At 46.0% G+C, this 15,610-nt stretch overlaps 1 protein-coding gene across 1 annotated transcript in view; it reads right to left on the bottom strand.

Moving 5' to 3' along the window:
- WWTR1 (WW domain containing transcription regulator 1) overlaps positions 1-15,610 on the bottom strand; it is a 95,073-nt gene that overhangs the window by 32,346 nt on the left and 47,117 nt on the right. Inside the window, exon 2 of the mRNA XM_083504464.1 lies at positions 4,775-4,911. Coding sequence (XP_083360590.1) covers positions 4,775-4,911 — 137 coding nt within the window. The remainder of the gene's footprint in view (positions 1-4,774; positions 4,912-15,610) is intronic.

Below are 15,610 nucleotides of genomic sequence, written 5' to 3' on the forward strand. Positions count from 1 at the left end.
AGAGAACGGGGGGGGGGGGGAGAGACACAGATATGGCAGGCTGCTGAAGAAGCCAAGGAGTCTCCCTCTCCTGCTGCAACCAGCTCCCCTCCCACGAGATCTCCTAGACTAGAACATGCAGAGAAATGAAAAGAGCAGGACAGAGATGGGTTGTGTGCAAACACAGTTTGTGACTATTTGGGAATGGCCCTGGGGAGGAGGAGCCGAGGAGAGAGTGGTGGGAAGGTGGGGACCTTCATCGCTTGCAACTGTTTCATTGGGGCAAGACCTACTGGGAAGAGTTGCTGGGATGACCAGGCCTGCGCTGTTGTGTTTCTCTGCATCAGGAGTCATTGCGGACTTGTAAAGTTTGTTCTCGTTTTCAAAGGAACAGACCATTCCATAGAGAAACCATGGAATTTGCTCCCATAGGAAGTAGTGAGTGCCGCCATTTTGGATGGCTTTACAAGAGGTTGAGACAAATTCAAGGAGGGTAAGTATCAATGGCTACCAGCTAGTGTTCTCCCTTCACAGTCACAGGTAGTAGGCTTCAGGCTTCCCATAGTCCTTTGCCTGGCGACTGTGAGAACAGGATGCTGGACAAAATGGGCCACTGATCTGATCTGGCAACCTCTTCTGGTGTTCTTATACCATTTTTCTCTTTAAGAAGGAATACTTTCACCACACAGGTGGTTTTTTTAAATTAAAAAAACAACAACAAGACACACATCTTCTTATAGTATGGAAAACTGTTCTTTGCATATAACCATATTAGGAGAAGGAATCTATCTAGACCCAATGTAAGACAGTGCCAGTATCATTATGGATTGTAAATTGAATGCACGCAGTTAAGGAGATGGTCCTGCCATAAGCACTAGACGTCAATACATCATGAAGAAACACAAGAGATAAACACACACCGGCAGAGATCTCAGAAATATTGAGCTGGGAATATGAGATCTTTAGCTCATAAATCTACGGCATGAGTCAGAGACTAGAAAGCAATGGGAGAAGCAAAACCAGACAGAACAACTGTTAATTTCAATCATTTTTTACCTCAAGACTTATCTACGGTGTTACTGCCGTTTAGTTGCATTATTGTTGATAGACCCTCCACAGGTACTTTTGTGTGCTTCCCTGCAAACATAGATGCAGGGGAGATATAAAGCAAAAGCAACACGCCATACAGGAAGAGCCAAACTTTCCATCTCATCATCGGAAGCAGTGCAAGATAAACACACACAGACACACGTGTTTGTAATTGGAAGTGCAGGCCAGGACACAGACCTGGAAAAAAAACTAGGCCCCCACCTTGTTCATGGCACAACTTCAAAATAATTTTTTAATTCCTCTGGTGCTGAATAACGCGAGGGCAACAGACAGAGGTGTAGCCTGCTTTCACTAAAAGGTTTTGAACCAGCTATTGCCAGAAGGGTGGTTTTGACTTCTTATCCAGTTTCCATTCTGCTTGTGTTGTCTGGTGGGATGTTGGCACAAGAGAACTGGCTTCGGGGCTCAAGCAGCGTTCCAAAAATCTGCTTGCTTAAATACCTGACATGAACTCAACGAAACAGATTTTACAGCATTGGGATACGGCCGGGGGGAAATGGGTCTTACTGCCGCTGAACTGCAAACACCGGTGCTCTGAAAACCAGAATTTGCAAATTAGGAGACAAAACATAATTCAGCAGTAGAGCACAGGTTCTGCATACACAAGGTCACAGGCTCAATTCTGGCATCTCCAGCTAGAGCTGGAAGTGTCCCCTTTCGGTAGAGCCACCACCACTGAGAGTAAACAAATGGACCAATTGGTCTGATTCAGTATAAGGCAGTATTCAATGTATGTATGCTGTGGTCCCCCACTGCCAGCATGAATCTCCTCTTCCCTTGTCAGCTTTATCTCTACCTTAGTAGTCACATCCATGTACCGGGTAGGTATTAACCAGGGTTAATGCTAATCAGGTTCCCTCTTAATCGGGTTTTAAAAATCCAGTTCAGATCCTGATTTTACATAGAATTACGATTCCCGAAAGAAAAGCGTGCAGTGCAATTATATGCATATCTACTCAAAGACGCTCCAACTGAATTCAACTGGACTTACTCTGGGTAAATGTGAACAGGGTTGTAACTGCTATGATTAATAAAGAGAAAGTCACTTCTTTTTTCAAATAAGCACGTTCATGTGATGAAATGCCGTTGCACTCAGAAATTGCTTCTGGGCTTCCCATAGGCATTTGGTTGACCACTGGGAGATCGTGATGCTGAACTAGATGGGCCACTGGCTAATCCAGTAGGTTCTTCTCACATTCTCAATGACTACATTGGCCCAGGCTGCAATACAACAGGCAAACCATTCAGGAAGCATTCTCCATCAGGCTTCCTGTGCACTTGGAATCGCAGTTTGTAATTGCATTGTCTAACCTGAGTATGCATGGGACTATACATGCAACCAACCAACCAACCAACCAGAGCCCTATGTGAATTACAGCCTAGTCTTCCCCAATCTCATTTGCTCAGATGCTGCATTGATATTCAAAATAACAACTTTGCATTTGTCTAAAAACTTGAATACATCCTCATCTGCTTAGTTTGGTTAGTTTTGGCTCATATAATCTGAAGCATATTGCATTCCACTTGCTAAAAAATACCCTGCGATTTTCTGTCATAATCTCTTAAAATGGTCTTAACACTTCGGTCAGTATTATTTATTTATTAAAACAATCTCTGTACTGCTTTTCCTGTAAACATCACAAGGCAATGTACAAAAACACATTAAAAGTATGTTAAAACTTAAAAGAATAAACACAATAGCAGCCAACATTAGGCCCAAATACCTGGCCACACCTAGGTTACAGCTCGTGGTTTGTCTGGAGAGAGGTAAACCATGAGCCTGAATTCAGATGATATACTGAGCCAAACCATGGCTTCACTCAGCATAGCACAGCAAGAAAACCACTAAAGAAAAGAAAAACAGCTGCAATCTTCTTTCCACGAGTCTGTATATTTGCTAATTCATACTAAACCATGGTCTGGTTTAGGGTTACATATGAGCAGGAGAATTATTACAGTCAACTGGCCTATGAAAAAATCATTTTTAGCAGACACCACACTGCCATCGGTCTAATTCAAAGGGGAGGTGATTCTAAATAGACCCACTTTGCAAAGAAGTATGCAAGTAGTACTTTAAGTGCATACACTAATCTGTTCAGGGAGGCCGAGAGGTGCATCTCAGGGGTGAGGGTCTGTCAATTATGGGCTTTCTCTTCCACTGGGGGCTTACCATTTTTACTATGTTTTATTAGGCCAATTAAAACCTCTGTATAGGCAGCTATGTCATGACTGGCGTTAAGCAAGAAGAGTGTTAATTTCAGTTTTTAACAATGTATTACTCACTCTGATCCTTAGGATATTGCAGGAAGCAGGCTCACTATTACCATTTGGTATGACTCACTTAATTGTCCCCTAGCCTTCGGGGGTTTACTCAGGTTTATTCTTTATATTTAATTCTCATGATGCATTTGCCACTGTCCAGTGACTCAGAGAGCAATCCCACACTCCCCCTTTATGCTCCAGATAAAAGTTGCTGAGATAGTTGCCAGGAGAAAGCAAAAAGAAAGGAAGTTTATCGTAGCACAAATAACACTCATTTGGTTCGGCGTTGCAAATCCAAACACAGATCCACAAAGTGAACTTGAAGAACTCCCACGTTATCTGCATATGGTTACGCATACCATCCATTCACAAGTTAATGTGGTTTCTCTATCCAAGTAAAACATAGCAGAAACTCAGACCCTCCAAGTGTCCCTATTTTCCAGGGACGTGTCTGATTTATAGAAGCCGGGGCAGTTTCTGATTTGATCCTGGAATGTCTCACTTTCCCTTAAAGGTAAAGGGACCCCTGACCTTTAGGTCCAGTTGTGACCGACTCTGGGGTTGCGGCGCTCATCTTGCTTTATTGGCCGAGGGAGCCAGCGTACAGCTTCTGGGTCATGTGGCCAGCATGACTAAGACACTTCTGGTGAACAAGAGGAGCACGGAAACACCATTTACCTTCCTGGCGGAGCAGTACCTATTTATCTACTTGCACTTTGACGTGCTTTCGAACTGCTAGGTTGACAGGAGCAGGGACCAAACAACAGGAGCTCACCCCGTCACGGGGATTCGAACCGCCGAGCTTCTGATCAGCATGTCCTAGGCTCTGTAGTTTAACCCACAGCACCACCTGCGTCCCTTCCACTTTCCCTTAGGCCATCCCTATTTTCATTGAAGAAATGTTGGAGTGTATGGAGTTATCTGACCCCCTGAGCCATCTGAGCAGCCCTGTATAGGAAAGTTTTTTTAATGTTTATGTTTGATGATGCTTTTTTATATGTTGGAACCTGCCCAGAATGGCAACCCAGTCTGATGGGTGAGGTATAAATAGTTTAAAATTATTATTATTATTATTATTATTATTATTATTATTATTATTATTATTATTATTAGATAGGTTGTCCCTATTTTCATCAGAAACCTGTTGGAGGGTGTGCATATTTACTATGACCTGATACCAAGAAAGACTTCCAGGAACAGCTATCAAGGGGAGGTGGGCCCTCTGATATCACCCTCACTGCCTCCCAATGAAGGCCTTAACCCAGAAGGGAAAATACATCAGTTTATGAATCACAAGAAGTTAGGCAACATTCCCCCCACCTGTCATACTGAGTGTCCATCAAAGAGGAAGCTTTTCATTATTTGGAATCGTGCTGCTGTTTGCACAGAGTCCAATGCCCTTTCTGAACATCCTGTTACTCACCCAGGTTGGGCTGTGACATTGCCATGGATCTCTGCGATACAGGGGTAGAAGCGGCTGAAGGATGATGGCTCATGTGGTTCAATGGCTGGGTCATGGTCTTTCGAGGATCTTGCCATGTCGTAATCTTCTCTATATGGCTGCAAAACAGAAACGCAGGCATTTTAGGCTGAGAGGAACTGGGGAGATTTCAGTCACAAATATGACCCAGAGCTCCGATTGTCCATCTGTGCATGTCAGCCATTCCCCCTAACTTTTGCTAGGTCTTACAACTGTAATATTTATCAGTATCCAAAAAATTCCCATCATCCCTGACCGCTGGTCCTGCTACCTTGGGATGATGGGAGTTGTAGTCCAAAAATAGCTGGAGAGAGACCCAAGTTTGGGAAACCCCAGTTTAAACCATAGGCCTTTGTACTCTGATCGTTCTTCCCCCACTATCCTTCTCTCGTGTTATCTTCATTTCCCCTAATATTATGTTGGGTTGCTTTGTGTAAATGTAAATGCCTTATTATTAATAATAATAATAATAATAATAATAATAATGTAAATGCCTTATGAATAATAATTAAAAAAAATAGAAGTCATTCGAATATGACTTCTCAAATATACACTCGAATATGAAAAGATATACACTCTGTCACAACTTTTACAAGTAATTCGAAGCTTGGTTTCACCTTTACCCTACATTTTCAAACTTTGCAGCTCCAGGTCACTTTCACTTTGTACGTCTCACATGCCCTTCCTTCCAGCGACTGACTCACTTCCTCACTTCAAGGTTTCCTTCAATACTAATTCATTCTCCCTTTGTATGACACCATACAATGTTTGCCTTTCCTGTATTCTTTAGCTTCCCAAGCTGCCGCCCCCTTCCCTCTGATTTTGACTCATTTCAGAATAAAGACTTGAATAATATATTGGGCTGAAAGAGTTCCCTTGTGAAAATAACCTGTGAGCGATTCTTTCAGTGCAGTCATACTTTGGATCCCGAACACCTTGCAAGTCGAACGTTTTGGCTCCCGATCGCCGCAAACCCAGAAGCGAGTGTTCCGGTTTGCAAACATTCTTTGGAACTCGAATGTCTGATGCAGCTTCCGATTGGCTGCAGGAGCTTTCTGCAGCCAATCGGCAGCTGTGCCTTCGTTTCCGAACGTTTTGGAAGTCGAATGGACTTCCGGAACAGATTCCATTCGACTTCCAAGGTGCGACTGTATTAGGTAAAGGTAAAGGGACCCCTGACCATTAGGTCCAGTCGTGACCGACTCTGGGGTTGCGGCACTCATCTTGTTTTATTGGCTGAGGGAGCCGGCGTACAGCTTCCAGGTCATGTGGCCAGCATGACTAAGCCGCTTCTGGCAAACCAGAGCAGCGCATGGAAACGCCGTTTACTTTCCTGCCGGAGCCGTACCTATTTATATACTTGCTTTCGAACTGCTAGGTTGGCAGGAGCAGGGACCGAGCAACGGGAGCTCACCCCGTCGCAGGGATTCGAACCGCCGACCTTCTGATCAGCACGTCCTAGGCTCTGTGGTTTAACCCACAGCGCCACCCACATTATGACCTTAAATGAGAATGCTTCTAGCAGAAATGAGAGTAGGTTAATATCTATTTGAATGCTTGATAAAGTTTACAAATTTGGCAAATTATAGGTTCCCAAAGGCATGTTTATGAGAATGATTGCGATGAAGCTCTCCTTGGTTGCCCATTTGGTCTTAGTACCTTAAATGAGCCATGCCCATATTTTCCCCACAAACTATTTCCTAGAATCAGAAATCCAACTGTTAAATCGGAATGCGCATGCACACACAGACTTTATCATCTAGCTCAGCAATGACTGACTGGCAGAAGCTCTCTTGATTCTTGAGAGGAGATCTTGCTCATATTTAAGTGTTTGCCCCCAAAACGGGAATGCCAAGGACTGAACCTGGGAGCTCCTATCCAAAAACCAAATTCTGAAATGAATGGATAAACTGGTAGTTTCAAAACGTAAAGACAGGTTTACACTTAAATTCCATTCAATGAGGGCTGATGCACATACAACAGTCTCCATATTGCAGTGTTTCACCATATTCTTTTGCCATACTAGTTTTAGCCAGTAATTAAGCAGATATAAGTGTACTCTCCTTTCTCCTGCATAAAAAAGATAAAAGCTGCAGGTGGTGACACGCTTGGGATTTTAGGAGAAATCAGGAACGTTACTGAAAACATACAACTTGCCTGCAAGTTGTAAATCACCAAACTCAGTTAGGGAAGCTGTTTAAAATCCAACTTAGCACCTCCATTCAAAACTCAACTTTCTTCCTGAGGTCCAAAATGTAGCCGAACCTTTTACCACAAGGGTGTCCGTGTGCACAATGGTACCCTTGACGTCTTTCCATGGTGCCCGCAAAGGATCTGAACGCCCCCGTCCCCCCAAGAAAAGCACATAGAAATTAAGGAGGAAGCTGGAAGAGCAATGCTTTCCCTACTTCCTCGTTCAGCTCTACCTGTTCCCCAAGGCTTAGATTAATTCTAGTAGATTTTACTTTCACCCCAATCCCTAGGGGGAAATAATGTGAGTATGCACATACTTTCTCTCTGTCATTTGGTATGGGGCTGATCTGAAGGGACAAGTGACCAGAGGGTGTGGTGCCTAAAACCCGAATATGCTGATGGGCCTTCAAAAACGGTGAGCACTGTTTTACTATTCACCTGCATATTTGCAATAAGACCTGCACCAGCTGTTGGTACTTCCAGGAGGCTGCGGAAAAGACTTGCCATCATTGCCCACCCTGCCATTTGAATTTTGCTGCAAATGGAGGAGAAATGTGAGAGCCTATGTCATCTAGCCTGTATGCCAGCTGTATGGCATCTACTCCTCCCCACTGAACTGCATTTATGAAACGTTATTGTCGTTTAACTTTCATTTTTGCCTTGTATTTATGCAATTTAAGCCTAGATTTTTGTTGCTGCTGCTGCTGCTGTTGTTGTTGTTGTTGTTGTTGTTGTTGTTGTTGTTGTAATACTGGATTTATTCTGTGTTTGCTAAATGGCTGATTTTTGTTATTTTGAATTTACTAACATGCTCTGTGTTTTGTATATACAGTATGTATTTCCAATGTTCTGATGTATTGAATGTTTGCTGTAGCACAGCTTGTTGTGGGAAAGCGACATACAGTATAAGTAAAATCAATCAATATTTGGGCAAGGTCCAAAATACTAGACCTACCGCCAATAAATGCTAGAGGGTGCAAACGCGAAGGCTTATTTTAGCAACGCTGCCACTTTAAAAGCAGCCATTGTTTTCGGCAATAGCCTCTTCCTGCCCCCACCCCTGGTTGCTGGCATGCTGTAAATGTCACAGCGCCAAGTGATATCTACTCTTTTGGGAAACACATTTGTCACACAGCACTCCCTTGCTGCAGCATTTGCTTTCTTGCTCACCAATTGAGAATGAAAGGAACCGCAGAGCCTGGTGTTTTGTTTTGCTCCTCTTTGCCAGCCAATACTCTAACCCTTCATGTAATCTGGACCAAACCCACTGGAAATGCCCCTGTTTTCTGCTTAGGGATTTGAAAGGCTGAGGCCTGCCAGCTGCTTCCTGTCCCTCCTTAGCTACTGGGGGTGGGGGGAATAAGGAAGCAAAACAGCACAAAGTACAGTGGTACCTCGGGTTACAGACACTTCAGGTTACAGACTCCGCTAACCCAGAAATAGTACTTCGGGTTAAGAACTTTGCTTCAAGATGAGAACAGAAATCGTGCTCCGGCAGTGCGGCAGCAGCAGGAGGCCCCATTAGCTAAAGTGGTACCTCAGGTTAAGAACTGTTTCAGGTTAAGAACAGATCTCCAGAACGAATTAAGTTCTTAACCCAAGGTACCACTGTACTGAAGCTGAGGTCACACAGAAAGAAAAAAGCAAGAACGGACCCATGAAACACAGAGATAGATTTCAGGTTGTTGGAATGAGAGATGTTCCAACTTTGACTGTCATGGCTTCCCCCAAAGACTCCTAGGAACTGTAGATAGTTAAGGCTGTTGAGTGGTTCCTTCTGCTTGGGAGAAGGCTTTAAATGTGTGGTTTGGATGTGACCAACGCCACCCAGTGATCTTCGACGCTGACTGGGGATTTGAACCCTCATCTCCTAGCTTCTTGTCCAACACTCTCTGTCAGGTATACTGGGCTCCTCAGAACTTTAGCTTTCAAACACCCCACCTCGAACACGTAATTGTTGAGCTTCCAATTGTTGAGCTTGTGAAAAGTTTGAAAGCATGTAAGCAATGATTCTTGAAGTTTCACATGCACAGGCATCGCTCAATCTCTCCTCACTCGATTAGTCAACAGAGTGACTCATAGTTAAGCACATAAACTGCCTTCCCTGAAAAGTCCTGGGAGGTGAAGAAAACTATCTGTAGTGTGGTGTTTGTACCACAATGCCTCTTCCCAACATGAGAGTCATTACCTGGCGTTGCAGTCAATCAATCAATGACCACGCTTGCATCCACAGAGCGCTCACTTCCAACAGATTTGCACAACAGACAGAAACAAGTAACTGGCCATTGCTGCAGAGATTTCCAGATACGATGCAGAGCTCAACTAGAGGGAACAGGGACTCAAATATGCCAAACGATGCAAGAGAAGGTATTCGACGCTGCCTGAAAAACTGATCAAAAGGTGCAGGGTGCATAAATCTGAAACTCTGCAGCTGCACAAGAGAGAGAGGAATGTTCTATGCAAACATGAGATGTTCAAACTGCCTGAAGCTAGAAGCCAGGGAGTGCCCTGGATTGCCCTTCTGGTGCCATCCTGGCGAAGGAAAAGCATTTCAACTTCATTCAAGAGCATGGAGGTGGAATCTATTTGGAGGGGCAGCCTCACTCTGAGATACATCTAAATGTGCTCCTAGTTCAAGGAATTCAAGGGAAAGCTGCACTTAGCAAACATGGCTTAACTTCATAAGGTGCGGAAAGCTGCTTATTTATTTTTAAAGACTGGTTTATAATTAGCCCCCAAATTTCAGCTATCCCTGGAAAAAAAGTCTAAGGCTTTTTATAGGCCAAGAAAGCTGAGGCAAGTATGAAAAAAAGGAGAGAGAGTCTTTTTATACTTGGATTCAAGAGAGCCATTCACTATCCATGTATTCAGACACGTAGAATAATTGCTCCTTGCTTTCTTTGGCGAAAGTAAGCATTCTATACACGGTTATAAACAAAATCGGTACATCGGGTAAAACCAACTTCAGTTTGTGAATGTACAGATTTTGACCCAAAATCTGACCATTATCATGCACACACCCTGAGTATTTCTGCCTAGCTGGAATATGTCCTTAAAAGCTGAAAATGCTTCTTGCTTGCCTGGTTGTGTGAGTGCAAGGTCTACTGTACCAAGCTAAAATTCACATTTGTTGCTCTGGCCACTTTTGCCTCTTATCCCTACAGCTACAGGAATGTGGCCCCTGTTAGCCTGCTCAGAGGGGAATGTGGCCCCGGGGCTGAGAAAGGTTCCCCACCCCTGATTCAAAGTCTGCTGGAAGCAGGACATGCCAGTGTCTCTGAAAAAGAGAGGTCACTGAAGCAATACGAAACTGCCACATTATTGATTGAAAAAGAAGGCAAACATTTGTAGGGATTAAATCCTTTAGAGGGGTAAAAACAGGGAGGGGGGAGTACGAACCCAGCATAATTCATGGCAAACTTTAAGAGAGAACAAAATCTTCGCATAAGCTTACGGAAAGCTTAAGACAGGTAAATCCTGAAGTTTGGTCGGTGACAGCAATCCGCAAGCATTGTGTCAGCAGCAGGTTAGGCAAACCTGCTCTGCAGGCGTGTCAGGCTTCTGTCAGAGTTCCTGGTTGCAAACAGGAGCGTGTGGTTCTCAAAAAGGGGCTTCTAGGCCAGGTAAGTGAAGGCCAGTAGATGGGTCTCAAAACAACAATGACAGGATGCAAGAGTACCTTACTGCAAAGTTATTTGCAGCTTCTGACATCCTTAAACTAGAATGCAGATTCTGAAAAACATCCTATTGTCATTTTATTCGTCACAAAAGAATATTAGTGAATTCATTCATTTATTTATCAAAACATTTCTGTACTACTCTTCATCCTATTTGGATTTCAGGGTAGCATACAACACAATTTTGCAAACTAAATTGCACTGTAATGAAATGTAACAACAACAACAACAACAACAACAACAAGAACAACAACAATAATACCACCTCAGCAGACCAGGATTTGTAGAAGATGGGTTAAATTAGAAAAATAAAAAATAAAATTTGGCCTGACTCCGAAAAACTTGCACCATACGCAGGCCTCTCCTTGGTAGTGGCGCCCGCCCTGTGGAACGCCCTCCCATCAGATGTCAAGGAAATAACTATCTGACTTTTAGAAGACCTCTGAAGGCAACCCTGTTTAGGGAAGTTTTTAATGTTTTGTGTTTTGTCATGTTTTTAATATTCTGTTGGGAGCCGCCCAGGGTGGCTCGGGAAACCCAGACAGATGGGCAGGGTATGTATGTATGTATGTATGTATGTATGTATGTATGTATGTAATAAATAAATATCACCGTCGTCGTCTTTGAGAAGGACATTCCCTGATGAGGGGGTCACTACTGAAAAGGCCCTGCCTCTTGTACAACTTGCCGCTGATAAAGAAAGCATCTGGAGAAGAGCCTGAGCAGATCTTAAAGCAGATATTATTATTATTATTATTATTATTATTATTATTATTATTATTATTATTATTATTTGTATATACTGCCCTACACCTGGAGATCTCAGGGCGGTTACTGTTATGCCAACAGGACCAGAACCCAAACCGGGCCGCTGAAACCCTGACAGTAGGTGTAGTAGACCAATGTACTTTAATGGTCCGACTTGGGATAAGGCGGCTCCCTATGTTTCCATATAACTGGTGATAAAGGGGAGGTGGTGGAGACATGCCAAAACAGACTGAAGAAGATTGAGCTATGTTCAACATAGCTGGGAGGGGGCCGTGGAGCAACAGCAGCACCCCTCTTTCTCTCTCTCATGCAATGGGGAGAGGCGAAGCTGCCCAGTCCCCCAATGCTTGGCTGAACAGCTGAGGGTTGGGTAAGTGAAAGGCTAAATCTCTGTCACCTCTCCCCCCCTCCCATAGCCGTTCAACCAAACAGCTACAGCGACAGCTGTAAGGAGGGAAGGGGCAGCAATGACGGCTGACACTGCCTCTTGCCGGATGAGAATTTTTTCTCCGCCCTTCGACTCTGGTTAGTGCAAGTTAAGAGCAAGGGATCTCCTGGTTGGACCACTTTGCAGAGCGAGCCTGAGAATCAGAATCGAGGCAGTTTGGGGCCAAACACTACATTCCCCCACGGAGTTACGTTTCCTTTTGGAACTTCCCACTCAAGAAGATCGCATGTCCTCCACCATTTTGTACTAATGACACACACAAGATATTTTAAAAGAGGGACTAGCTTCTAATCCCTCACTTCCACTGCATCCTAGCCAAGAGAGGGAGAAAAAGAACCGGGGTGGTGTTTTTTCTCCCCACAACCAGCAGGCAGCAGCATGAAAAATATTGCCGGTCCTTTTCTACTACTTGCCAGCTGTAATGATCCATCTCTCTGCACCAGCCTCTGTTTCCTGGATTTAATATTATACAGGCTCATGAAACCAGATTGGAATACTTACTCAACACCTAAGCATTAATTGTTTTATAATAATAATAAAAGCAAAAGAAGAAGAAGAAGGGGAGGAGGAAGAAAGGAAACGTAGACATTTGCAAAAATCTCCTATTTTTGTTTAAGGGGCTATTATAAACGTACATATTGTACAGAGCTACCACACGGGGTTCCTTTATCAGGGCTCTGCCGTGTGTTCCTGGGACGGAAGGGAGAGTGGATTTTGCGGCTGGGCTACATCAAAGGAAGGCGGCTTTAGAGCAAGTGGGAAGTTGATGACTCATCAACTTCAGCAACCCACATGTTTTCACTCATTTACTGCTCTTCACAGGGTGACAGCTTACATTGTCCTGCACAATAACCCCGTCAAACAGCTTCCACCTCTACAGAGCCATTACTAAACATTGGGACATCTGTTTACAGAAAACCATTGCTCAACTGCTTTTGTTGTTCTTGTTGCCTTCTGGAAAAAAAAGAGGTGTTCGCCCCCCCCCCCCCCCACTATTTCTCCCTCAGAATCATCAACACAAGCTTTCCTTTCTTCTATGGCAGGGGTGGCCAACTCCCAAGAGACTGCGATCTACTCACAGCCTTATAAATTGGCAGTGATCTACTCCCTTTTGGGGGGTTCAGGTCAAAATGTTGAGCTTTTTTTAGGAGAGACTAAGTTGTTGAGTGATCTACCTGTTGGACGTGCCTGTTCTATGGTATTACTATGGTGATGGTTGGCAGGCAATTAAAGGCAACATCTCTGGAGCAGGTAATTGACCTTGAGGCCAAATGCTGTGAGTCAAAGGCCTCAACTCTCTATCAGACTATCCAGCACTTGACAGATATATTAGGCAGAGTTGTGAGAAAAGCAAGAGGGAACAAGCTGGGATGAGAGAGGGAAGAAGAGGAGGGATCTTCTGGAACGGCCTTCCCTGGAAAATAGCATTAAGAAACACTTACTTTTCTGCATGCACAAGTCCACGTGAATATCGTTGTCACCCAGCCTCCCATTCTCAAAAAATACTTTTAACGAAACAGCGGCATCAAATGAGGAAACATCTGGGGCCTTTCTTTCGGTGGCGCTGTGGTCTATACCACTGAGCCTCTTGGGCTTGCTGATCAGAAGGTCAGCGGTTCGAATCCCCGCAACAGGGTGAGCTCCCGTTGCTCGGTCCCTGCTCCTGCCAACCTAGCAGTTCAAAAGCACATCAAAGTGCAAGTAGATAAATAGGTACCACTCCGGCGGGAAGGTAAACGGCGTTTCTGTGCACTGCTCTGGTTTTGCCAGAAGCGGCTTAGTCATGCTGGCCATATGACCTGGAAAAACTGTCTGAGGACAAATGCTGGCTCCCTCGGCCAGTAAAGCGAGATGAGCGCCGCAACCCCAGAGCCGTCTGCGACTGGACTTAACTGTCAGGGGTCCTTTACCTTTACCTTTTTTAACACAGTGTTTCCCAACCTTTTTTGGGCAAAGGCACACTTGTTTCATGAAAAAAATCTCGAGGCACACCACCATTACAGCCCCGTGACGTCAGCGCGCAGCGTCACGCCGGGAGGGACATGAATTGCTAGCAAATTACATAATCACCTCCTTGAGGGCTGGCTCATCTTCTCCGAAGGCAGAACCCCATTAATTAACAGCACAGACTCACACCATAGCCAAGACGAGGGGGGAAAACCTCAGTCATGCACAGTCATGCACATGTGGGGGCTAAATGAGGACGAAGACCGGGCAGAGAGCAGGGTTCAAATCACCCCACCTGGCCAGGACAATCCCTGGGTGCTCCCTTCGGCCACTCGCCTGACCCACCTCGCAGGGCTGTTGTTGCGAGGATAACACGGGGAGAACCACGCGCGCCCCCGGGAGCTCCTTGGAGGAGAAAGCGGGCGATGAATGCAATGCACGAAATATATGAGAGGCGACCAGGTTTTGCAGGTGAGGGGCCCCCGCCAGCCTCCGCTTCCAACACCCGGCGCAACGACGCCGAAGTTTCCCCCCGGGCTCGGCTCGGGGAGCAGCGCTGCTCCCCCCCCGGCTCCCCTTCGCCCTCCCGGCTCTCTCTGCCGCCCACTGGGGACCCCCCTCACCTGCCAAGTCCGGAGCGCCGGTGGAAGTTGCATGCATGCATGCAGGGCGCCGCGTTGCCATTGCATTGCACTGCACTCCATGCAACGCCTGCAAGCATGCATTGCCTTGCACGCCCGCCAAGGGGTCTCCCCGCGGTCCGATGCGTCCCCTCCGGCGCAGATGCAGCATTGCAAAAATAACCCCCCCCCCCGACGCAGCTCCACCTGGGGGGGCAGCCTCCGCCGCTCCGCCTCTGCGGGGATCCCCGGGCTCCATCCTGCCGCCCGATCTCCGCGGGGGCGCAGGCAGGCTGCGCGGGGTCTGCGCGGAAGAGCCCCTGCCCGGCCGCCGCCGCTGCGCTCATTCCATGGCCGGGAGAAGAGCGCTTCAAACAAAACGCCCGGCCCGCCAGGCCACGCTGGGAAACATAGTTCGCGCACCTCGCGCGGGCGCGGAGCCCAAGGGCGAGGGGACTACGGATCCCGGCAGCCCCCGTGCCGGGGACGGAGGGGGAGAGGCCGGGTGCAGGGATGGAGGGACGGGTGGGTGAGCGAGTGAGTGAGTGGCAGCTGCCAAGCCTTGGCCGAGAGCCAGGAAGGGCCTCCCCGGAGGAGGAGGAGGAGGAGGGAGGCGCAGAGCAGGAGGGAGGGAGGGAACCCCAGGGATCATCTAGTGACGGCGCCCCAATCGAAAATTTGACTTTTTTTTTTTTAAAAAAAAAAATCTTTCGAATTTTTAAATTTTTCCCGTGGCACACCAGGCAACATCTCGCGGCACACTAGTGTGCCGCGGAACAGTGGTTGGGAAACACTGTTTTAACATATCCTTCTGACCCTCTCTTTTCCCCCCAGGACTTTGTGATGAAAGACAAAGATGATGGTGAGGAAAGTGGTATTATCTTGCTTACTGCTGCTCTCCGTTTTGCAAGGCAAGCTCCAGCCTGCTCTGTATACAATGCCCTCCAGCCCTTGTGACCACTCCCTTGACTGAAAGGCATACAAACTCGCTCACCTCAAGTGCTAATCTCTGCCTCTTCACCTGCATATATATCAGTGCCTCACTGGGCAGAAAAATGCAGCAATAGCCCCCCTCCAAGTACCTCAGGAAAAAGACCAGCCCTTTTGCATTTGCAGCTCCACTAGA

Source organism: Podarcis liolepis (assembly GCF_965112155.1).
Source record: "Podarcis liolepis genome assembly, chromosome: 5".
NCBI lineage: Eukaryota > Metazoa > Chordata > Lepidosauria > Squamata > Lacertidae > Podarcis > Podarcis liolepis.